Genomic DNA, 26,092 nt, shown 5'->3' with positions numbered 1-26,092 from the left:
GGGGGGGCTGGTTGTGTTCTGATTGGTGTTTCAGGAAAGCTGGTTTGTGTTTCCTCAGGTGACATACACCCTTTTCCAGGACACCTGTCTGTTTGAAATTTTCAAGATCCCTGTGAGGGAGTTCATGACATACTTCTGTGCTCTGGAAAGTGGCTACAGGGACATTCCCTGTGAGTATTTCACCGTGTAGTTTTCAAGATACTCTCACATAATTTTCTATGTAAGCCCAAGTTGTTTATTGTGTCGCCATTGTGCAGCCAAGATGGAAAGCAGTTCTAGTTTTTCATAAAGTATCGACTATTTCAAGTGAGTGCTGGTGCGCTGTACATTGTGCGATATACTAACTAAAGTATTATGGTAACAGATCATAACAGGGTCCATGCTACTGATGTGCTCCATGCTGTCTGGTACCTGACCACTCGACCAATCCCTGGGTTCCAGCAGATCCACAGTGAGCATGTGACAGGAAGTGACACAGGTGGGCTCGTACACTCACTGCTCATAGACACAGCTGTTGAATCATTTACGGACCACAGGTTACAACCTGGAGACATGGCTGTGCAACAATCTCCTCAGGCTAAATGCATCGTTTCATTCTGTAATATCTGCGACAAACTGATTGCAGCCGCGGTCGCGCATTCTTAGTTGTCTCTCGTCTCCAAGAGCCTGCACACAGTCAATTTCCCAAGTGAACTTCCCTGGTCTCAGTAACAGAAAAGTTAAAAAAAGAAATACACATGAAGGTTTTTTTTTTTTTACATTTTTTACATTGCCATCTTATTTGACAGATTATTCAAATCGAATGTTTTTATAAACGTGTCTGACTGTGACGACTAACACTGAGGCAGACAAAACAGCTGCCATTGAATAAGAAGGGACCAAGTGAAGGGGATGATAAAATGGTCGGGATATAAGAAATTAAGTAGGGCAGTGAATAAATTAAAATATTATGTACATATACTCTATAGCCCTTCCTTTTTGAATCCAATCCAATATCTGCTTAGATTTCACAGATAAGTCAAAAATAAAGGTTTGCTTAACTGGGAAAAGGGCACAATTCAAACCTGACATTACAGGTATGACAGTGTACACACTCGCCTTATTTTTCATCACAGCGACATCCATTGACATCCATTTTGTTGTTGTGTTGCAGATTCAGATAGCGGGATCTCTCCGGGCAGGATATCCTACGCCTCCTCCAAAAGCTCCTCGATTTCAGATGACAGCTATGGCTGCCTGGCCTGGAACATTCCCGCCCTGGAGCTAATGGCCCTTTATGTAGCAGCTGCAATGCACGATTATGACCATCCCGGTCGTACAAATGCCTTTCTAGTAGCCACTAATGCATCTCAGGTATCCTGCAGCATTTGTTTGTACTTGAAAGTGTAGTACAATGTATTGACAAATGTATTTGAAGCTCACTGGTCCTCCTCCTGGTCATCCTACTGTGGACGTCTTTTGCCAAATGACACGTAACCACAAGTGTTATATATATAGACATACAAAAGTAACTGGTGGCGTTAGGTTATTGGTTATTACACTAGTTTCCAAACTGGACAGGTTGATGGTGAACTGAACTACACATGTTTTTACTTCTTGCTGGCTCTCCTCGAGAACAGCAAAGTGCTTTCTTTTAACATTTCTATTACACCTGTACGTTTACATACATGTACGTGCACTATCGCCCTTGTCCAAGCTTTACAAAGGACAAAAATACACATTATTGTCTGTGTATATTAATGAAAAGACCAGCATTTTGGACTGTTCTCTACTCAGTTAACACCTCTAGGGTGACGCTGCTCGCACTGCTGGCAAAGGGTATTTAGTTTGCCTTCTAACAGGAAGACAACAATCCCCACCGACGTCTTGTTCCTGAGACTATCCTCAAGTAGAAACACAAAATGACTTTGCTGCTTTTCTGCAGTAGTGACAAAGTCTGTCTGAGAGGCTCCTGTTGCAATTCTGTCTGACAGCAGAAAAACTGCCACTCAACACACCCGGTCATGAATGATCCAGAAACACATGCACGGAGCCACACAAAGTGTTACGTCTGCATATGATATATTTATCTCATTTTTTTAATTTTTGGTCTTTAGGTACCTCTTAATCACCTTGACTGTCAAACAGTTTCGTTGTATGACATTTTCCTTGCTTACTACATCACAGCAGAATCCCTGCTCAATTAACAACATTTATAACTAATTGACGTTCCAAGATCAACACAAATTTAAATACACTGCATAACAGCAAATTATCATCATCTATAAGATTAACTACATTGCACACAGCCATTGTGCTCCTTCACTGTGGTCAGTCATTTAAATAAGGGTTGAAAAGGTTAACTGCAAGCCCCTGTTTAAATATTGTACTTTCTCAACATGACCACTGATAGCACTCACACTGTCTGGCTTTTGTAAGTCCCAGGAAAGCTGGTTAAAAGAAGCGAGAGGGAACCCTGAACCTATTGATTGCTGGGGAGCCTATGTGTTATCTAATGTCCTCATAACTACTTTTAACCTGTCTATTACCTCAGCTATACTTACATCTCTAGTCAGTTACATTCAAACTTTCACAATCAAATACCTTGATACATTTACTGAGTAAAACCATTACAAATTGTGTAACACAAAGGCAGACGTATTACGCAAGCACATTTATTTTTAGACGCATTTTAGGGGAAATAGTCAGAATTGTCTGCAACGTTCCCTCTCTCACCACTTGGGTCTTCTGCTGCAGGCGGTGCTGTACAATGACAGGTCGGTGCTGGAGAACCACCACGCTGCGTCTGCCTGGAGCCTCTACCTGTCCCGGCCCGAGTTCAACTTCCTGGTCAACTTGGATCATGTGGAGTTCAAGCGGTTTCGCTTCCTCGTCATCGAGGCTATTCTGGCCACAGACCTCAAGAAGCACTTTGACTTCCTGGCCGAGTTCAATGGCAAGGTCTGAGATGAGTTAGAATAGATCATAATCTATTTGATGATCCATTAATATCTGGCTAAATGTTGATTCAAACATTAGAACGTTTCGTTAACGTTTAGTTACTATTAGTTAGTATGATGGATGCAGGACAAATCAGTTAAATCATTTGTATAAAGACATGCATCTTTGTTTGTTAACAGGTGAACGATGTGAACAGTCCAGGAATTGATTGGACCAATGAGAACGACAGGATGCTCGTGTGCCAAGTGTGTATTAAGCTGGCAGACATCAATGGTCCGGCCAAAGTTCGTGACCTGCACCTGAAGTGGACGGAAGGGATCGTCAATGAATTTTATGAACAGGTACAGGCTGCCTGCCATCACAGGTTAATTTTCATTCATTCATCTTTATCTTTAGCATTTTTACACTGGTTGTCTGTCAATCCGTCGGGTCTGTTCTCGTGAACCGACTATGTGAGTGACGGCAGTGAACCAGCTTTACCCTGCAGAGATCCGCTTCCCGGCACAAACGCCCCCAGAGGAAACACAAATCTGACACCCGTAAACATCTGAGCAGCAAGGAGCAAATAAGGGAAAGGGATTAAACTGAATTATATTTATTTGAAACAATATGAATAACGACGATTAATTGTCTGCGAAGGCTTTTTAGCTCAGCTCAGTTCAGTCTTTATTGTCCCGCATGGGAAATTTCTAGAAAGGTGTAAAGTAGATCCGGGTCCCTCAGACATTTTTCCTTTTTAAATCTGCAGGGTGACGAGGAGTCTAGGTTGGGATTACCCATCAGCCCCTTCATGGACCGCTCCTCTCCACAATTGGCAAAGCTACAGGAGTCCTTCATCACTCACATTGTAGGACCCCTTTGTAACTCCTACGACGCCGCTGGCCTGCTTCCCGGCCACTGGATTAATGAAGAGGGCTCAGATGAAGACAACGAGGATGGGCAGGTGGACACAGACACAGATGAAGATGAGGACGATGAGCTGGAGGATGAGCTAGCACCAAGTAAGACACTGTCAGATTCACCTTGAACAGATTCCCGCGAACCGATCTAGATCTTTAGAAACAGTTCTTCGTGTTTCCCCTGTTGCAGAAAGGAGGAAGAGCCGCCGCAGGTTGTTTTGCAGCATCATGCAGCACCTGACGGAGAATCACAAGGTGTGGAAGAAGACCATAGAGGAAGAGGAGAAGAGCAAAGAGCTCGGAAAGCAGCAGCAGCAGCTGGACGGCCTCCTCCCCATCCTGCCGGCCAGCCTGCCAAGCTCCCCGTCAGATGACATCCAGGTGATCCAGGAGGAGGAGGAGGGAGAGGAGCGTCAGTAGCATTGGGAACGAAGGGAAGAACAGAGACGCGTGAGGAAGAAGAGGAGAGGCTGTGCAAGGACATGGGTCCCTCAACCACCTGCCTTTCTACAACACAAACACACGTGAGACATACAAACACACAGACAGTTGACACATGCACATGAAACACACTTTACTCCCTCCCTCTCTCTCTTTGCTCTCTCCCTCTTTCTGACACAAATACACACATTCACGCAAACACATCAAAAGATTCACTGTGCAGACACTCAAGATGCTCAAGCAGTCACATTGTTTTTGGAGAAACAAAAAGGCCTTACTACTGTGAGCGGATCCTCGCTGCAACGGTGGGAGTCCAACTCTTATGCACTTTCACCCCACGGAGAGTCAAGTGCACCCAGAAGAAAAGCACCGGAGCCGAGGCGGAAAAAGTGCAGAAGAAGAAGAAGAAGAAGAAGAAGAAGAAGAGTGTGAACAGGGTCCAGCATTGACTTTGCCTCCTTGGTGACCTGGCTGTGATGCTGCCTTGAATATAAAGCGCTTACACCTCCCTTAGGTACAAAACAATTACTGTCTATTTAAAAATGAACGGTGGAGAAATGAGGAAAGATAATAAAGCAAGCGACATGATTAAGTGATAGATACCCTTTACCAAAGCAAACCATTCAAACACGGAAAGAGACCGAGACTGTTTCAGCCTCAATGTCAGGTATATTTTTGAATGATATATATATATATATATATATATATATATATATATATATGTATACATGTATATATACACATATATATATATATATATACATATATATGAAATGTGCCTGCCTGATTTTAAATGAGTCCATATTGGCCCCAGAGCCTCGGCTTGTGTAGTTCTCTCTCCTTGCTGGCGACACAAAACACTGTATCAGACTCAGTCACAGAGACATTATTGAAATGTTGACTGATTAATAGCATTATATCTGCATCATTTTTGATGCTTTTACTCATGTGTACCACACGTCTTTTTTTTTGTTGTTGAGATTTTTAACTCTCCTTGCTTCATTTTGTTTTGAGTGTGTGAATATTTTTGGCGGGAATGTGATAGAGAGAATGAGTAGGGAGAAAGAGAGCACATTTTTAATTATTAATATGTAATTCCTTTGTGTACTATTTGTGTGTCCTCTGGTGTTTTAACATTGAGATCAGGAGCACCGAATGGAGTTTTCATATTCCTATTTTGATTCAAAATACTATTTTATAGGTTACTCAGGATTCACTCAAAGTTGAATAGTTATTTTGCCAGAATTAATGTCATTATGAAATTCACTTTAAAATGTAAGACAATTTAAATCAGGGTGACTGAGGTAGTTTGTAATCCTTCGAATGAACAACTTGAGTACAAACAAATCCAGAGGAGCATATAGTACGTGCTGTCTCTCGGCCATTCATACACTGTTTGCATAACCTTTTTGCAACCTCACTGGAGAAGAGCTTATCTCGGTTTTTAGCAGACTGCGAACGTCTCCCCTGCAGCAAAACGGTTTTGCAGTTCTACAACAGTTCATTAGGGAATTTCTTGTTCAATGTTCAATCTTCTCTGTTCGTAAGGAAACAGTACATATTTATTAATCTGCGTTTCAATCAGCAGGCTAACAGATGTTTAGATGAATTGAAAGCTCACCTAACTCTCCTTTTTTTTCCCCTCATCATTTGTTTGTTTTTGCCAAACCCAGGGATCCCGGCTTCATTTGACTTTATATGTGATATATATTGTGTGTGTGTGTGTGTGTGTATATATGTATTTATATATATATATATATATATATATATATATATATATATATATATATATATATATATATATATATATATATATATATGTATATATATATATATATGTATATGTATATGTATATATATATGTATATATATATATATATATACACGCACACACAATATTAATAAGCTCTCTGTTATTGTTTAAAGAAACTCTTGGCATTCCACTAGAATAAAATGTTTAATGAAAAGGAAGGCAGAATCTGTGCCTAGTTCCTTTATCACTATTATAAAATCAATCTCTGGAGACAATGTTAAGTAAGAAGTGAAAATCAACATAGTAATATTTAAAGACAAAACAATAGATACAGGGGTGCACATTTTAATACCAAACAAGTGTTTAGCCGCTGTACAAAAAAGAGTATGTGCATATAAATATATATTTTTTAAATAATCAAAATGAATGCATTCGTTTTCTACACACAGCTGACATGTTGTATATTGAGATCCTGTAATTACCATTCTGTTTCCAGAGTTTTTATCTACTTCTATTTACAGGTGTAGAACTGTGGGGTTTGGTGTTTTGATTTAGATTTTTCACTTGGTTTCGGCCTCTCGCCGTTCTGTCTAATAACCACTCTTGTGTTCTTCATTATCTCTCTGTATCGCCGTTGTCTCAGTCGACCCGACCCGTGCCGCGCTTCACCTACACGCCGTCGTTTGTGTGGGCTTTTGATACGCGGACGGGCAAAATATCTGCGGGCTCCAGTACTGTTCATGTGAGAGAAACATCTCGAGTCAAATATCTCTCCAGGCTCTTACGTGGCAGCGAGGGCGACCATATGCGTCCTGACAACTCTTTCATTAGTTTATTTTCACATGGAGCCACCCTGGATCGTAAATCCTCGATGGCTCCCGTCCCATCGGACTCCGGCTCATTAAGCGGCGAAAGGTTTGTTGGCTTCTTACTTTGCAGTCTTTTCAAACCACAGTGTCCTCTGATGATTGTGCCATAAATACATCTATGAATGGTTGTCATCCTTATGTAGCATCAATATACGTATGTTTGTCTAATGTAACCATTCGCCCTTATCTACATTGTGGGGGCAACTGATTTTTGTTGTTATTTATAGATGTCATAAAACACCATCCCTAAAGTATCAGACGTTGGCAATGATTTTTATTGGTGTGAGTGTGCTTGAATTGCAATACATTACAATAAAACTGCCTTTTTTGGGGGGGGTCCAGGCCACCGAAAATGAACGCACAACCATAAATGTTCTGAAGACGCACACAGGCGTTTTCGCTTATAAGCCTCATTAGACCACCGCTCATGGCAGCGAGTGTGTGCGAATCTGCTTGAAATGACATCTTGGTCTGGCTGCACTTTCTCTCACACACCACTTATGAGAAACAGAACCCTGTATTCTGCCAAAATGCTATGAAAACCCACTGTACTCTAACTCTCCTGCGCCAATAGCAGCCAACGACTATTAGGTCAACGTGGTGGAGCATTTGGTAGCTTAAGAGCTTGGTATTTTCCTCATGGGGTTTGTGTAGAGGGAAGCTGAGATAGTCTGCATTAACCAGGTCACGTGAAACTCTGACTGAATGCTAATGTTTTCTGTGTCTGCTCAATTTGTGAATAAGCCACAGAAGAAAAAGCACATAATGGATCAAATTGGATGTGCATTTTTCTACCCGGGGCTGAGCAGTGCAAAAGGGGTAAAGGGAGGTGAATTTAGGACATGGGTGAGGCAGTTTACAATGTATACTAACTAATGATTATTGTATGCAGTATCTGTATCACTGAAGTAATAGGCCGTAACTTATTCTGCAAGTATTCAAAGGGATCATGCGAGGTCTCAGCATGTGAATAGCACATAAGTAATAAAAATGAGTTATTCATTCGATTCCGTGCTCAGTGTTAGCGGCTAAAAGATGACATGGCAAGTTTAAAATATGTTAAGAAAGACTTTTATGAATACACACAAAAAAACCCGACTCATACCACCAGTACTGCAACAAAAAAAGGGACAAACTTACATAAATGCAGTATTGTTAGTACTGATAGGCACCATTTAGCAGAAACCAGTGTTGCATAGTCAGTTTCTAGAAATCCACCAGGGTTGCTTTAGTCTGCCAAGAGACATATTTTCCAGACAGCGTCATCCCTAGAGAAAAGGTCAGAGTGGATCCAGCTCAGAACTTTCTTGGAAAGTCACATTTGGCCCTAAACATACAAATCAGTGGTGTCATTTGTCTAACCTGAAGCTGTCCTGAAGAGGCATGGCTTTGGGCCATCATAGGTGTACTTACTATCAATCATTGACATACACCGAACCCATTGCTAGCGCCCTGAGCTTCATAGACTTTTCAAACTCTGAGCTACAGACAACTAAATCAGTGGCACACAGGTGTTCCCGGAATTTCTTTTATGCACTGAGTTGTGTCTTGCTGCTTATAAAGTATTGTGCAAACGTGCATATTGCCCAGTAGAATAATTAAATAGCCATTGAATAAACTGACAGCACAGTCCATAGCCATTTAGCTTCATACACCTGTATTGTGTGGTTGCATTGCTGTGCAAAGTACTTAAATTCTCGCTTGAACATGTAAGCAAGCTGTACTAAATTCATGTTTTGCCTAATTGGGATAAGGAGTGTCTCCAAAGCAGGGGCTTTTCTGCTGCCTGCGGACAGCACAGATGGAGTAAGGTTTGGGCTGTAAGGTCATGCCCAGTTTTGGAGTGACAGTGGGAATGCTTCCTGCAGGGAACTGAAGATGAAACCTCTGCAGCAAAGTGGTGAAGAAGAGGAACATCTCCATCCTGGCCAGCTGTTCGCCAAGGCAGCACCGCCTCCCTGAAAATAATCAATTTAATTTAGACTCTCTAATTAACACACAGGCACATTATTCAGAAATAAGAGAAAGACTATAATATGTTTTGGCTCTAATCTCAATAAGTAATGTAAGGCGAAGGTGGGTGTGTAATTTTTCCAGATGTGATGTTGGTGTGTATGCACAATACATTCAGTTTTATGTTTCTCTTTCATTTATAGGGGGACGTAGATTGCGCCAAGAAAATGTATTTAAATGTATGTATTTATTTAATCCAGACCTCATTCCCAACAATGCACGTTCATGTCTCAGTTGAGTTTTATGCTTTAGTTTATTGCCTGGTGTTGGGGGAGGAATTTCCACCACACTCGGCAGCACATGATTTGAGGTCACCCCTGACTTACGACATACTGGCCATTTTCACTAATCAAATCACCTAAAGACACCTTCATTTTGATAAACTTTTAGCGGGTTTTGCAATCGGAAAGAGAAGCAGAGGCACTAACCCAAGGAGAATGGAAGGAAGGCCTCCCGCCTCACAAAGTTGCCATTGCTGTCCAGAAACCTCTGGGGCGAGAAAGCACCTGGATCGTTCCAGTACTTTTCGTCACAGTGCACCGAATAGAGGTTTGTGATCACCATGGTGCCTTTTGGAATCGTGTACCCGTTGACCTTCGCTTCCTGTGAGGTGGCGCGGAAAATACCAAGGGGGACAATGTTGCAGAACCGAAGGACCTCGTGCAGGACAGCCTCCACGTAGGGCATCTTCTGTTTGTCCTCCAAGGTAGGTGCCCTCTCATTGGCCAGCACGCTGTCGATCTCCCTGTGCACCCTCTCTTTGAGGAGAAAAATGGATGTCATCAGCCATGTGTTCTACCGACTATGTCTACCAACAGATGTCCATCAACTCTCTCTGCAGGTAACCTCTTTACATATTGGGATGACATTTCTACCACAACTGACCTTGAATGTTGGGGTAGAGAGCCATGTACAGCATGGCCCAGCGCAGGGTGTTAGTGGTGGTCTCCGTGCCAGCAATGATGAGCTCGCCCACTGAATAGATGAGGTTCTCGTAGGAAAAAGAGGAGTCGGGTGCTCCCGCGCTGCGCTCCAAATCATCCAAATAGGCATCGACGTAGTGGCGAGGCGAATGCGGCACCCTGCCCTGTGAAAAACTCTGTATGACCTCCTGCAAGAAGTCGTACACCTCAGCAGCGTTGCGAAACAGCTTCTGGTGTTTTCCAAAGGGCACGTACTCGATCCAAGGGAAGGCGTTGTACAGGAGGGCCCAGCCGCTCACCGCCAGCTCCACGTTCTCACTGAATATCTCGATCATGTGCTGAAAGTTGCGGTCGTCGTAAGTGAAGCGCTGACCAAAAATGATCAGGTTGGTGATGTTTGACACGGCGTTGGTTACCAGGTGTTTGGGGTTAAAGGGCTTTCCCTTGTGTTCGTCAATGGCATCGACAAAGAACATGCACTCCTCTGAGATCTTCCTCTCAAACTGTTTCTGTCCGCTGCCGAAGTAACGGAAAGAGTTGCAAGCCAGTTTACGGTGTTCAATCCAGCCTTTGCCATATTTGCAATTAAGAAGCCCTTCAGAAGATGGAGCACAAAGAAAAGCACATGAGTTTGTATCGTGGCGACTGCAATTATTCACATACCGTTGCATGAGAAATAGTGTGCGTTGCGATATTTCTACACGATCTTACCACCCATTTTGGTCATTTTCTTGAACAAAGGCAGCGACGGTCGATCAGCAAACACCTCGCCTTGATTGTAGAGGCATTCCCTGACACAGTCATATCCAGTTAATACCACCGTCAGGATGCCCCCCAGGTCAAGACTGAAAATCTGAAAGGTACACATTGCATCATGAGCGCTGTACTTTTGTGCTGTGCAAATGAATGCACTGTGACATTAATACCACAATTAGAGTCATGATGCAACATTTGGCTTGTGTTCACAAGTTGCCCAAACGGTTTTTTTCATGAGCCAGAAAACTGAAGATGAGTTTAACTTTCCTCCACAGGACACCCTGTGAAACTGTAACTATTAAAAATGACGTCTCCATTTACAAGATACCCAGTTCTATGCCTTAAAAAAGCAATTTGCAACTTGCAGCACTCTAAGTGTTTTTTTTAGGAGCCCCCTTTTTCTTCCGCTATTCTCCTCCAAACGCTGCAGACAAAATATTCGGGCGAGTCCCTTTTGTTCGTTTGGTGTGCGTGCGTGTGCGTGCGTGTGCATGCATGCATTCTCCTATGAGGTCACGTTAAAGAAGCGCCCGCGGTCGTACGAAAAGGAGTCGGAGCCGTTTTACCTGTCCGTGAACTTCGCTTTGCCTCTTGAGGAAGACGTGCGGCTCGGTGGCCAGGGAGAAAATGTTCCCTATCACAGGGATGGGAGAAGGACCGGGAGGAAAGCCCGGGGGTCTCCTTTGCTTGACGAGCTGGCGAACCAGCAGAAAAGCCAGCAAGGCGACAGCCAGACACACCACGCCGAGGAGAGCCTGCGCGCACGACACCGGCACCAGAGATTGCGCTTTGATTGAAACCATCTTCTCAAGAAAAAACGAACAAAAAGTCTAGCTTCAATCTAGCTGGTCCACCTCCGCCGAGTCGGGACTTCTCCGCAGAAGAGCTGAAGTGCATATGTATCATCTTGCACATTTTCTATCCCCCGCCTCTAAAGCGAAGATTGGCCAGAAAAAGGTCGGAGTCAACTGCTGGTGGACTTTGTTCCGCTCTTGATCAATAACCCGGGATCATGTTGGTGGTTTAGGTTGGGTTTAAGCCTGCGATTAATGAAGCGCAAAGACCATAACAAAGTAACAATGCACTTCATCCAAGCCATGAAGCCAAAGTTGAGCTGGGACATTGTAAAAAACGTTGGTTCAAACCAACAGGACTGACAGCAGACCATCATCTCAGTACGACCATTGTATGTGACATTTTAACCCCTAGCAGGGGAGGCTGCAGGGGGGTTAAAGCACAGAGCCACCCATTGTTTCATGTAAACCACAGACAGAAACCAGTCTCAGTCTGGGAGCAGCTTTCCCAGTAGGCAGGTGCTGCTTCCCGGGTCCTAAAAAAGACAAAGATCAACACTTACAGAACAGTTTGAGTACTGAAATAGAAAAGGCAAACTCTAGTGTGATGTTTGACAGTTTATACATGAGGAAATCACTCAAATGCAATGAAATATTTAGAGATGATGCGTAGTCAAAATGCACAATAAGTACCCATAAACTTTATTTTATTTTCCCGTGCTTATTTGTGTGGGTTGGATGATGCATCATCCCTGCAATGTTTTATTTCATTTGGCCCAAATAGAGGGATACATTTTTTTTTCTTTATTGGAAAAAGTCTATAATACTGAAATGCTATTATTGGTTGTATACGTTGTTTATTCTAAGTTTTCTGTACAGTTTATTGTTTGGACCATTGCAAACTATTTATGTGAAGTAAATTTGTTAGTTTTATCTATGGCTAAATTAATTCAGATCACAAATAAACACTAAATGACGATAAAGCCCAGATTGAGATGTTAAGAAAAAAAAAGGGAAAAGAGGGATTGACGTCTTGGGAGGTTGGTGAAACGCTAAATCAATTTGCTTACAAGCTATTATTACAACTGAAATGGTGACGTGCCAAGAAAGAATTCAGCGCCCACTTTGCCCGCTAATCCCAACATTTTTATTTTAGCAAAATAACATTCAATAAGGATCAAATAACATTTTGTCTCCCTCAAATGTACTTATTTTGTATGGGCACAGTTCCATCTATGAAGATAAAGTATAACTATTGCTTTTCCTGAGATTTTTATCATTTTCGTTGCTCATTATCAAGACTGGTACACTACATAACTACATAACTACATAAACAAACCTAAACAAACACAAGACAGGCAGGAGGATCTTAGCATTAAATAACCTGATAGATATTATCAACCTGCTGTATCGTATTGTATTGTTTGCTTTAAAACATTTAACAAAAGTTTTTTTTGTGATTCTAACTCAATTGCTTTTGAAATATAGTATTAGAGTAGTAGAGCAAAGACAAAATAATACAAAATACTTCCACAATAATACGACTTCAAACTGTTTTTCTGCATGACACTCATTTATTTTCTTGTTTAAATAATATATTACAGTGTCAAATCTTTGAATGGGTCTGTGGGCGATCCGGCCCAGTGAACAGAATCAACACAAACTGTTTGCTGCCAATTAATGCGTGTGCAAGAGTTCTGGCATCACAGAGCTGGTTTTGCAAGTTTTTTAAAGCATTTCAATGCCTCGGTATTTCTAACAACTGAGGTAGTGACTTGTATTAACTAGAGTGAGAGTATGTGCTTTACGCAATTATTTATTCCTAGCAGTTTCAACTCCTTGTATAAAACAGGGATCTTTAAAAATTCACATAACCAAACCAATCAAAATGAGTTAAACACTTTTTTTTATTTGTCACTGAACATCAACCGCAGTAATATTAAATGTACTCACACAATGGTTTCTCCAGATGGAAATCGTCAAAAGTGTGGCTTTAAATATAATACAAAAGCCTCTTTTGCTTGTCGAAATGGACTTCATCGAGGTAAATAAAGAGTAAGCATTTTTTGGTGTTACCCAGTTTCGTTTTTTCAAGCAAATAAACTTTGCCCTAGTGAGCTGCTCCAGTTTCATTCACCCAAACACGTTAAAGGTTAGGTCATGGACTGCTCATAGAGGTCAAAGGTTAAGTCAGGCACCACATTCCAAATTTTCCATGTGGTATATTTCAAACCTGTTGGCTACAAACTGAACTCGTCTTGACAGCGGAACACTGCGTGTGGATGTTCTAGTACTTGTGTAAAACTGCAGGGCAGCGTTTTCTGTAGCCAAACAAAGTTGGATTATCTTCCCCAACATTTCTGACATAATACCTTTGATTCACTTTACATTTATTGATGAATTCACTCACTGTTTTCGCTCTGCAGATGGAAGTTGATGTGGATAAAGCTTGATAGGATCAACCCGACAAACTATTATTTCATTAATGGGGTTTTGAACTATAAAGTTTGCACGTTTGCAGGAGCACGCACTCCATGCTGCTGTGTGATCAGTTAAACTTGACTGGCTCCTCATTAGACATGAAGTTGTTTACCCAGCCGTTCCTTGCTGCTGATGTAGCTGCTAAGCTTTTTTTTCATAGGTGGCCACCAGAGACCTCTAGCAATCATGCATATTTGTCAGGGCAACCTAACGGCAAGGCAATTTTATTTGTAAAGCACATAAAAAAAAAAAGGCAATTCAAAGTGTTTCACATAAAACCAATAAAAAAATCGAAACATAAAGCAAGGAGATTTATAAACAGTTCAGCACATTGATTGAACATAAAAGAAAAAACAGTCATTAAAATGATAAAAAAAGATGTTAAAAGATTTTGCCAAATTTTGGCACGAGTTCAGAAAAATTAAACCAAATCAGGTTTATCAAATAAATATTTTACATAATTACAACTTATAAAATATCAACACTACAGAGGTGTAATATGAGGGGCGACCAGGCAGGAAATAATTAACCTGGAAGAAACAAAGGAGTAGGATAGAGGTTGTGACGGGTGCCGCTCTTAATTTTTACTTCTTGATCCACTGTAGTTTTTTAAATAATCAATATTGATTCACATATACACTGTTAAAGGGGCACTCCACCAATCTGACCAAGTCCACTTCAGTAAAACAACCCTGAAGATGTTAATAGGACTGAAGCTTTTTGACCAAAGGTTGTGACAGAACCAATATAAATCAACAAAAACCCCAACAGTAACAGACCCCCCCCCCCCCCCAGGATAATTATGTTGCTGTCCTGATCAATGTATGGGGTTTAATGCAATGGAAAAAAGCATCCGTTGCTACATTATATGGCCATTTAAGGATGGTTCTTCCAGCTAAAGTGTGGGACGTTGTGTGGCATGTTTGTTCGGGCGGGTCCCTTTGTCTATTGTGCTTCCACAGCAAATCAGTTATTATCCAGATGAGTGGAATTAAGTTCATGGTGAAAATCTAATTACCGACCCTCCCTGGCAATTCTAATGCGTCCAGAACATCTTTTTTCCAACTACATAATGGAAGAGGCTGGAAGATCAAGACATCTCGCAATCCCTCTGCAGCCACCGGCCAGGTGCTTAAATGTTAGTTTAGGTCTCGTCAACTTCTGACGGAAAGCCGCAGATGTAAGTTCCTCCGCTAATGGATACTTCATCTCATGCTCTTAATTTTGTAATGAATGACAGTAATTGTATGTTCTTAGTGAAGGTGTAGAAACCATCTGTAAAGTGTTTTCAGTCAATTTCATTAAAGGTTTTCCACACAGTTGCAGTTTGTTCTCATCTTGGCAGTGTTACTGTATGTTTTAGCCCGTGGTGTCCCAGCCAAGGGTCAACATCATCAATTCAATAAAAGATGCTCATCAACTAACTAACTTAATTTCCTGCTCTCTCCATTCTGAAAGTTACAGAGTAAGTTTTGAAGTCATCCAGCCAACGACGCCTCCATCACTTTATTTTCACATTCACACTTTTTTACATTTACGTATTCTCAAAAGCCGACAGCAGTGAAAATAGAGTCACATAGACATTTCCATCTGCCATTTTTTTTTTTTTGCTTTTGCTTGTGGTCGTAAGGTATTCCTGCAGATCACACACCTCAGTGCTATTACTCATTTTTGTGTGAAACTGTCTGTGTTTGATGACACTGCTCCCTTCCTAACACAGTTGTGGACTCCTATGAATCCTATGTTAGTATTATAATTATTTGTGTTCCTCTTCCTCTCTCATTTATTGTGAAGTTCCCCATTGTGGGACAAACAAAGGAATATCTTAAGTTGAGTTAAAACACAGAGGACCGATGTGCACTTCACCTCACACTGATTGATGTATACAGAACACGCTCAAATCTTCACCATCCTCATGTACCAACTTTTACATTCAACATGCAGCCTAACTGTTGTATCGTTCCAGCTGATCATCAACTCTTGTTGCCTGTTTTGAAAAACGCAGGATTTATGAGATGAGATGAGCTTTGAAGGAAGTTCTTGCTTCTGTCTGGGAGGAGACGCGTTCTCACACTGACTCAGCTGAGACGGATGAGCACGGCTCCGAGCACAACGCCGCCCTCTCTGTCATGAATGCTCTCCTGTGTTGCAATTAGGCCAATTCGTGCCAAACACTAGGGAATGCTTAATTGCATTCATGACAATACACATTTCCCCTTGGAATGTGATTTCTCTGCTTCAGCCCGTGTCAATAATCAGAGCGGGCCGTGCTGAACCGAGGCCCGGAAGCAGCTCAAGTGCAAAACAATGTGCAGAGTATGCTGTGTTTGCTCGTGCGCAGAGTAGTTAGCGTAAGGATGCGCTTGACATGGAGGAAGAAACATACTTCTTATCTGAGTTAGAGAGTTGGTTAGTGTGACTTTTAGCTTATTTATTTATACATTCTGGAGAATTTGCAGTACGATTTTTGGAGCACTAAGATCCAAATTTGGTACACGATGCTCATGATTTTCGATTCTTAAATATCGGCTGTACTGGGTGGACATTCCATGAGAGATCGGAGATGAAGAGTTAACTAAATATATGTAAACTTCTTTGCGGGTTAATCCAATGAGACAAATGTTATTTTTGTATTGTTAGAATATGTTTCTCTTAAGTCCTATGTCTTCTTTTGAGCAGTTTATTGTATTTAATGGAGTTTATTATATTTAATGGAGCTCATTTAGCGCGTGTGGTATAGAACCGGCAGGTCTGCTCAATAGTGCCAAAAGGATCATGCACACTAATGAGTTTCCAAAAACTAACTGGGAGGCAGGGTGCTTCAAAATACATCATCCAATATTGTTATGTATCGGAAATTACAAGATGGCCAGAGACCAACCGCGCAGTAATTAGCTTGGAGAAACCAGCTGGAAACTACTGAATTCTGTGCAAAGGGTTAGTTTATTGATGCACACTATTACCATTCAAGCAAGGCATTAGTTTGATCACACATACATTATGAAATGAACATGATCAAAACTGTTAAGTTCGAAATAGAATAGAATAAATAGAATACTGCTTTGTACCTTTGTGCTTCAGAAATGGACACCAAGGATAACCTTGGTGATCTATGGATATAAACCATGTTGGATACATATTACTTTGATATTTAAGGACAGACATTTTTCAACCAAACTGGGCCAATATTGTATTTGAAATATGCGAATTGTAAACTGTTTGGCTGTTAGAGGCCATACTGAAGGACACATGGCCTTAGACTCTATTCTCCTTGCCACATTAAAATTGTAACTTGAGTAAGTAACTACAACACACACTGTCAAAAGATGTTTTTTTGGCAATATAAAATTAAATATTAATCACTTGTGAACGTTCACTCACTTTGTAAATGTGATGAATCTGTACGTGAGTAACCTCATGTCTCTAATTGACCCCAGCCATGTTCATCTTAACCACTCAAAGACTTCTTTGAAGTCACATCGATTTATTTTATGTTGGCTTCCCTATAATTTTTCTGCCCATTTTATGTAAACCTAACTAACGGAACTATGGTCTCATTGAAATACACAGCAGCCTTTTGTGAGCTAAACATACTGATGAGCATATATTGATGACCATTACGTACAAAGTCTTTTATTGGCTTGTACGTCACGGAGGATTTCTGATTGGCCAGCAGTTTGAGGTGCAACGTTTTATTGGCCCACAGTCTATGATCAAGTGCTCGCTCGGTGAGATGTATATAAAACCCTGCACTGTAAGGAGGGCTCAGCAGATTCACATGTGACACTGAATCATTGAATTTCTTTATCACTTGAAGATTCATTATCTCACGGTGAGTATTGATAAAAGAGTGCTTTTCTAGTTGTTTGTGCAAATGATGCTGTCACTTTTAGGTATCAGATGATGTTGTTTTTTGGACAAGTTGAGGACTTAGTGGTCTGTAAAGACACCTATGGGTTGATACTGGATGCTAACAGTGGATGTAATCGTACCATGAATGAGAGGGTGCAGCGAACTAATTCTGCTAATGAACGAGCGGCTGTTATCATTTCTGGCAAAGCTCCCAGTGTCAGTATGTCACCAATAACTATCCCATCCGCCTTCGCAAGTTCGGCGCCTCCAACAGGGAGGGCGTGTGAGTCAGAGGCGATTCATAGCAGTGAGTGCATGCACTAGATGAGTAAGTCTGTACTAATGAGACATTTTAAAAACCTTCTTTACAAAAAAATTATTAACTTTGCATGTATTTTTCAAAAGGAATCATGATAATGCTGAAACTCTGGAATCTCCTTCTTGCCTATTCGCTGATCAGTTGTCAGATGTACGTCTCACAGGCAGCTCCGCCCAGGTAAGAGTTATGGCACAATTTCGTAAGGAATAAAATACATTAACCTTGTAAAAAAAAACATTGATTATTTATATGATGTAAAAATGTTGAGGCAAATCCAGAACTGGAGAGATTACTTTATCGAATGTGTATTTTCAGAACTAGTAAGGAGTCAATGTCAGATGGAGTCACACTATCAAATGAAGATGCACAAGGCTTACTCAGAGCTATCAAGGAGTTCATGCAGATAACTTCAGAGGAGCAAGACCACCAAACAGCTGAGGCAAAGAGGTAAGTCTATCTATCTATCTATCTATCTATCTATCTATCTATCTATCTATCTATCTATCTATCTATCTATCTATCTATCTATCTATCTATCTATCTATCTATCTATCTATCTATCTATCTATCTATCTATCTATCTATGTCAGCATAATATAACACATTTTTCCTTATGAGCCCTAAACAGCTCGATCGGTCTTTTTTTTATTTTTTATTAATGCATGTAAAACTACTCTTTGTGATAACACCTCATGCCATCCATTTTTTCAATACAATATCAATCGATGTGCCTGAAATGACAAGAGAGAAAATGCATGACAGATATTGTAGGCTCATGAACATGCATAGCAAGACAACTCAACTACAACCAGATGTCTTCATATGGCTCTTACATCATCTTGCATGCATTTCAAATATTAATTTAAAGCATGACATTTTAGAGCACCATGCATGTCATTATTGATATTTAATTGCATGCCACATTTAAGTTCATTCAAGTCTGTTTCTGCATGTTTGTCTCTGTCCCAGACAGCTTGGATAGCCCCATTTCTAAGCGCTGCACCGGCTTGAGCACTTGCGAGCTGGGCCGACTCTCAAACTCACAAACTCCAAACTTATTCCAGCACCAACGTGGGAGCAGAGACGACTCGCAAGAAGCAAAGTCTGTCTGAGAAATATGAAAACTGCGTCAACAAATACAATTGAAACTCACGTTTTTGGCCCAGTCTATTCTTCAGCCTGTCTGAGTTAACGTTTGCTTGTTCACAAGACTGCTGATGAATGTGGATCCTGTTTGTCTGACCAGCTTCTCAGGAACAGCCGTGCTTTAATTTTCCACAAGGAGGCATTCGGTTTCGACACCAATCTGAAAGCTACCAAATGCTGTTACCAATGTAGTTCTGATCATTAAATAAAATATAGAAACAGCCAGAAACCTCTATTTTTTTTAAATGAAAGCTCCTTTAATTAATCCAAGATTAAAAACATGTAGTTGCACACTACTTATTGAACAAAACATGAAAGGAGCAAAGGCTAAGCATGAGTATAATGCACACAAAATAATATGAATTACTTCCTGTTTTTTGTATTTCTATTGTGTTTAACTTGTTGTTGATGGTACTAAACAATAATTTTTAACTTATGTCAGTATTACCTAGCGTCGACTGTGCTACTATGATAAACTGTGTTCACTGTCTTTTCCATTCTTTCAAGCAATGCGACAGCACAGAAGCGGGCGTGCAACACGGCCACCTGTGTGACGCACCGCCTGGCTGACTTCCTGAGTCGGTCGGGAGGAATAGGACACAGCAACTTTGTTTCCACCGACGTGGGAGCCCAGGCGTTCGGCAGACGGAAGCGGCGTGGCCCCGTGTGAGCACAGGAGCAGATATGTGGTATGTCATTGAAGCAGTGTAGATGAAGTACAAGAGAGCAATTTGGACTAAATCATTCAACAAGTTGTATCATTATGTATCATAGTATTGGAGAAGGCAGATTCGTACAGTAAATTTCAAATTTCCTGAAATTAGATATAACAATATTTTTGTTAAATATGGGTTATATACCAAACCTGATCTGTGGACAGAGAAATAAAGGTTATTGACTCCACTCTCCTCTTTGAGACTTGTTGAGTGTGCATGCATTTCATAAAAGAGTGTTATTGTGATTCCTGTGGCCCAAAATATATTTTGCAACTAAGAAACTTTGATGCCAATATCTCTTTTTCTAGTTGTCATGAATCTGTGAAATATATCTGCTGCCTCACAGATAAACCCCTCAATGGTTTTCTGTCCTCTCTGTTTCTCTTTAGGACCTGGTGCCTCCAAACTACATCATCGTCTACCTTCAAAAGCTGGGAAACATGAACATATGCCATTTATATGCCATTCTTCACAAACATGGACTGATCTACAGTTTTCAGAAACTCGTTGTTATTCATTCTTTGACTCTGAAATCGTATAAGTAACTAGCACTGACGTAATTGTTAGCAATGCAGGAAAACTGAACAAAAGTAACTTAAAGGAATGCCAGTGTGTTTTTCTCTGTTTATGCTTGGATCATATTATCCTGACATGTAACTGTACTGCAAACTGGAAGTCTGCACTTCCAAAAAAACAACTACGGCTGCCTTGTGCCTTTGTGCAATACTTCATTAATTTTCTTTAGAGTGCAAAATGCAAGCGTGAAAAATGTACTTATGATTCTAAATATTATACTGATTGTTAATTGAAAGCAGGAATAAATTGTATTTTAGCTACATAATGCTTTCATGCCTTCTTGTGTTTTTGTGGGATTGTGGGATATAAGCTGTAAACCATGCATACTTTTCCAGCAGAACAACACATTTAATTTTAAAAGAGGTTCATAACATGTGTTATGTCTGATAAGCGAGGGCAGTCATGCAGTTTATCATCAACGGAGAGGACACGTTGTATTCACTAAATACCAGTAATTGAACCTTAAAGAATAATTAATCAACAATGTTGTGCACTGCAAACTGTTATTTGATATTTTTTTGTTATCAAGGGTGAGCATGTCTCTGACGACTCCACACATTAAATTTATCTTTCAAGTCCTGCCTCATTTTGCCCTCAAGTGGTTATAATAAGTCACTACTTAAATCTCTGATGAACGATACAATTCTATTTTGTCATTGTAATTAGTACCTGTGCTCACATTTTGCGATGTTGCATTTAATGCTAATATAATAGTAGGAAATACCAACCCAGTTTTGAATATTTACTGACCACTTCTGGGATGTTACATCCAATCTATTACGTCTATTAAAAGCCTGATGACAATTAGGATCATTCTACGTGGAGATTTAAAAGTGACGCTCCTCCTTCTATTTTAACAAGGCACTCCTATAATATTGTGGGATTCCTAATTGACTGTTGAAAGAATTTTCACAGAACCAGAGATAGCACGTATCATATTCAATGCATTCTTCTTCCCAATGAAAACCAGCGGCCTACACCTCCCAGAATGCAACACAACCCAGTGCATTCAACAGACAGTTATGCAAAGATAAAGTAAGATCATCCTCTATTAGACACAACAGCTCAACAGAACAAATGTCTGGTCAAACCGACAGGAAAGAAACATCATAACAAGGACGACACTAAAAGCCGGAGAGCACGTTGGCTTGCTGCTATCACCGTGTTGCTAAGAGGGACATAACGCCCGTGGACAAGGGACAAGGTTTCATAAGGTGACAAATGGGGATAAGCACTGCACGGTTACAAGGAGGCTGCCAGCGAGGTACCAGTGCATGACCACAGGCTGCACGCTGAACGGGAGATGACCAGTGCTCAACCATGCGCCTGCCGCGAGGGAGGCAGTTTCTGCTGAGTAATTGCCTTTCTAAACGTTGCACTGTGCTGTGAACGTACTGAAAATGAATTTTTGTGAACGGTAGTGCGTGTGGCTTTGTAACATCTTGCCGTCGCTTATCAACGTTGACGGATCCACGTGATGGTTTTGGATTTGAGTTCAAAAGGTTCGATGGCTGACTGTGGAGTCTCTTCAGCCTTAGTTTAGTTTAAGTTCTTTGTATTCTTTCACATTCCCCAAGCCAGGTCACTAATGGGCTCCTATTAGGCTTTTAACTGTCAGATGTTTTATCATCAACCATGATGTCACCCCTCGAGTCTATTTTTAAATCTAGGATTTGTGTATCGCAGACACAAGGAAGGGATGGTATGAAACGCTGCACGCCACAATAACGTGTGCTTCTAAGGTCTCGCAGACTAACCTTAGATATTTGCACACAACATTTCTTAAAGATGATATCAGCTATCTGTGCCACGGATGTTACAGAATTGCATTTATTTTGTGACCGCTTTGTTCATTCCGTATGTAAATAGTTGGTCAAACAAAATGCTCGCAAGAGTTTTGCTTCCTCCTCCTCCCCTTTTTGCAGATATGGTGCCATGGCAGCAGCGAGGCATTCATTTCCCTGGACAGCCATGAGCGTCCTCACGTGGGATCTGTTACAGGCTTAACTGCTCCCTCGGGTACCATTCCTCTGGAGTCACTGTGTAACAGACCCTGAGCTTCACGGCTGCTCGTCTTCCCTAATTGACGCGCTTGTTCTAAAAGTTGTTTGACCCTCACAGTCCAGCGTCTCTTCAGGGAGAAATAGCTTAAAAAATATATTATAATAACACCAAGGGATTATTACGCAACAACCCAGACATGTTGTGTTTTTTTTTCTCTGTTTAAAACACCTCACAGCTTGATAAAAGTTACTCGGGCACTTTTAAAGACAAATACATTTCCTGACTTGTGGACAGTGTTTGCTGCTGTGTTTGCTCGGAAGCTCGATCTTTGGGGGCCGTTTTACAGAATTTCCTGAATTACTATTTCATGACCTTGGTCAAGCTGACACAAATTTGAGAGTTATTTCTCTAATAGATTGTGATCATTGATATCAATAGAACATTTGGAAAGTTCCTCCCACCCCTTCTGTTTCACTTTTTTATTTGCTGAAATTAAACCCTTTAGAATCACCGCTTTTAGCGGTGATCCTTTGTCAGGGATTGTTTGTCCGATTGTTCGCTGTGTGCTATATTTAATATATTTAACGATTAAAGGATAAGACTTAAAGTGCGGCACAAGACAGAGTCACATTCTATTCGATTCGATTGATAGAAAGCAAATGCCTTAAACTTGATTTGTTCTAAACGTGTTTTACATTTAGTCTAAGGCTGCAAACAATGAAAATAAAACCTGATTGTGTCCGTGGTGGTTGAAACAGCCATGGGTTTGTTAAAAATGTAAAAGTATCCCCTGAGTTTTGACAGACAACACATGCCGAAGCTGATTAGACAGATTAGGTTGATGCAAGCAGCCATGTGCAGACTGAGCTATGAGGGCCGGCGTCAGAGACAGTCCGGAGCCTCGGAGGAGCTGTTCAAGATGCCGGAGTGTCCGGGGACGAGCATCTGTCACTTTCCCCTCGTCACCATGTGGATGACAAACTATGAGTCACTTGGCTAGATCTTACTTTTCTTGTTTAGCTGCAGGAAAAGACATTTTGTGCTGGAAAACTGGTTGTTTGGGTCACAAATCTTACGCATATTGATACTTTTACATACATTACTTGATACACTTCCACATTTAAAATCCGATTTGAGCATCAGGACTGAGACGCACCTGAAGAATTCGAATCACATTTTAAAACATCTTCAAACGTGGCATTGACATGGTTTTTCTTTTGTGCTCTCAAGCCTTTCAAAATCCCACCCAGAGGCCACCTGGATGTGTCAAAGTAAGTCAGTAAGGCAGTAAAACGCTATCCCCCTTTTACTTTCTTCACTCAAAGATTTTGTTTCCCCCCCAATCCCTCTTGCTTTTAGACTTTTGCGCTTCCTCTTTCAATCACGACCACAACAGACGGGGGCTAAACTCATCCATCAGAGGGCCACGTGTCATTTCTTCTCAGTCGTTAGCTATTGAGTAGCAACAACCTAATTTAAGTGAATTTTAAATTCCAAAGCAAATGGCGTACACACATATATATGGAAAACGGTTCTGAAATAAGATGCGAGGGCAAGACATCCTATCTGCATCTCTTCTGGTGCCACCATGTGCCCGATGTCGTGATAGCATGCAGATGTGTGCTGTGCATTTGCTCTTCATGGGGAATTCATAGCGGTCCAGAAATGTAGACAATGCGTTGTTATGTTCATACACGCTTGACACAAAACTAAATATTAGGAAGTTTGGGCTCCCAGCAGAGGTTAGGTTAATATATTCAAATACTTTGGCAGGTTTCTTGTAAATCATTTTTTAATTTTTTTTAAACTCAAATGCTTTGACCCTGCAGTTTAACAAAGTAATACTAATCCAATCAAGGCAGTGTTTTGACCTGTGTAAAATATTTTACATTTTATCTTTATTTGAACTTGAAATTCACAGCTTCCGTCGTAATTTTCAGTAAATGATGTTCCATGTATATGCATGTATATGTATATGCAAAACCTCATTCCACACCTGTTGTCTTTTGTAGAGGAGCAGTCGTTCCTACAGTCACTGACATGATGAATTAAAGCATTCATTTAGTCAACGAGGCTCTCTGTGCTAATATCGCTAAGACGTTTTTCAAACACACACCAATACGTCATTTTGGTTCCCAAAAAAACATTCTTCTGGCTTCAAGAGCCTTTTCAATAATACAGCGCTTTCATATCATATTCATAATCCACTACAGTGAACACTGAAAGTCTGCTGGGTTTAATTTAATATAATTCCAGGGCCTCATTTGGCTTCCTCCATGTCAGGGGTAATGAAACTTTTGTATTTGATCTACAGCCCCTCCATTTAGATTCTCCCAATTTCCAAGATATCGAGATGAACTTTGTGCATTGCATTAAATTCAAAGAGAAAAGTAACCACGTTAGGCCTCTACACTCACAGTTATTTTTTGGGGCTACTGATGCCCCAAGTATTTTCATTCAAGAAAGGGCACATCTCGAAGGGCATTCAAGAAAGGGCACATTTGGTTCCTTTAAAGAAACCAAAAGACACAGTTGCAAACAGACTATAAGTATTTTGAAGCATACAATGTGCTTACAGTAATTAATAGGGTTTCGCAAACAACACAGTGTTTAATAATAATTTTCAGTCTCCAACCTTAGAGGTATGGTTGTAGTATTTTACCCAATCTGAATCTACTCAGAATAACACAATGGCAATTTAATCAAAACTCTTTTTTTTTTTTCGTAGTGTGCCTTTCACCAAAATTATAAATAACTAGAAAAATCTGCAGCTTGATTGGACAGAATTAGTTTGGATTGGCTGCCTACTTAAATTGAAAAAATGAGAACTTAATTCATCCTCAAATTATATTTTTGAAGTAACAAAAATACATGTATAAATAGGTGACGATACCTTATGTTGATTAAATGTGTGTTTACACATGGGAATTACAGTTGCCTGTTGACCTTTGTGTTCTTTATCTTTATGTCATTAAGCAGTTTCTAAAACTAGAAACTGCTTAATTTATTGAGATGATAAACGTTATAGAAATAAGGTAATTTTGACCCTTGAGATTACTACACTATGTCCATCACCTTCTTAGTTATTACTTTTCTTGTGTAGATACCAGCTCGTATCCAACTGACCATCAGTACAAACAACCTATCGAAGAACACTGCTTGTCATAACCAAGAAACCTCAACGATTAAAACAGGCTCCTTCATTGATTTAGTAAAAGTTCTTAACACGTTTATCTAAAAAATGTAATTTCTTTTCATAAACTCAAGATGGCAGCCAAGAGCCATACAACTCTGCTACTCAATTAATTCATTTGTATTTATGAATTATGTTGGAAAACCATTTTGCTGTTTTCTTTCCTTCTGTGCCAGATGTATACAGGGCATCATTATGCCTTCCGTTCTGCTTGTAGAGCTGTCTAATTAAAAAAGTTAAGAGTTAGAGAAAATGTTGCAAAGTGTGGTCACAACTAAATCCATTTGTGTATGAGATCAGCACACTGGATGCTTGCTCAGTATCCATGATTATATTCAACATCAGATGACAGAAGCCTGATCTTGTCTTTCTATAACTTCAGAGCTGCTTTACGTCAATGCAGTAAAAACGCCAAAT

At 40.5% G+C, this 26,092-nt stretch overlaps 3 protein-coding genes across 3 annotated transcripts in view; 2 read left to right on the top strand and 1 right to left on the bottom strand.

Annotated features, from left to right (window-relative positions):
• Nucleotides 1-4,859, top strand: part of pde3b (phosphodiesterase 3B) — a 32,882-nt gene extending 28,023 nt beyond the window's left edge. Inside the window, exons 10-16 of the mRNA XM_040159899.2 lie at nucleotides 59-170; nucleotides 365-478; nucleotides 1,154-1,353; nucleotides 2,737-2,940; nucleotides 3,120-3,281; nucleotides 3,689-3,941; nucleotides 4,030-4,859. Coding sequence (XP_040015833.2) covers nucleotides 59-170; nucleotides 365-478; nucleotides 1,154-1,353; nucleotides 2,737-2,940; nucleotides 3,120-3,281; nucleotides 3,689-3,941; nucleotides 4,030-4,259 — 1,275 coding nt within the window. The 3' untranslated portion in view covers nucleotides 4,260-4,859. The remainder of the gene's footprint in view (nucleotides 1-58; nucleotides 171-364; nucleotides 479-1,153; nucleotides 1,354-2,736; nucleotides 2,941-3,119; nucleotides 3,282-3,688; nucleotides 3,942-4,029) is intronic.
• Nucleotides 4,860-7,957: 3,098 nt separating this feature from the next.
• cyp2r1 (cytochrome P450, family 2, subfamily R, polypeptide 1) lies at nucleotides 7,958-11,882 on the bottom strand. Its single transcript, XM_040159912.2, has 5 exons — nucleotides 11,161-11,882; nucleotides 10,550-10,691; nucleotides 9,801-10,433; nucleotides 9,344-9,673; nucleotides 7,958-8,860 (listed from the first exon to the last, which is right to left on the bottom strand). The coding sequence occupies exons 1-5, from the start codon at nucleotides 11,395-11,397 to the stop codon at nucleotides 8,643-8,645; spliced, it is 1,560 nt and encodes a 519-aa protein (XP_040015846.1). The 5' UTR covers nucleotides 11,398-11,882; the 3' UTR covers nucleotides 7,958-8,642.
• A 5,719-nt stretch (nucleotides 11,883-17,601) lies between these two features.
• On the top strand, nucleotides 17,602-20,739 carry calca (calcitonin/calcitonin-related polypeptide, alpha). The gene is made up of 5 exons (XM_040196051.2): nucleotides 17,602-17,701; nucleotides 18,127-18,217; nucleotides 18,356-18,487; nucleotides 19,694-19,875; nucleotides 20,292-20,739. Exons 2-4 carry the CDS (start codon nucleotides 18,132-18,134, stop codon nucleotides 19,854-19,856), a joined length of 381 nt encoding a protein of 126 aa, XP_040051985.1. The 5' UTR covers nucleotides 17,602-17,701; nucleotides 18,127-18,131; the 3' UTR covers nucleotides 19,857-19,875; nucleotides 20,292-20,739.
• The last annotated feature ends 5,353 nt before the right edge of the window (nucleotides 20,740-26,092 follow it).

This window comes from Gasterosteus aculeatus, chromosome 12 (assembly GCF_964276395.1).
Source record: "Gasterosteus aculeatus chromosome 12, fGasAcu3.hap1.1, whole genome shotgun sequence".
NCBI classification, from domain to species: domain Eukaryota; kingdom Metazoa; phylum Chordata; class Actinopteri; order Perciformes; family Gasterosteidae; genus Gasterosteus; species Gasterosteus aculeatus.
Note: the sequence above shows the minus strand (reverse complement) of the source record. Positions and strands in the feature narration are given on the sequence as shown.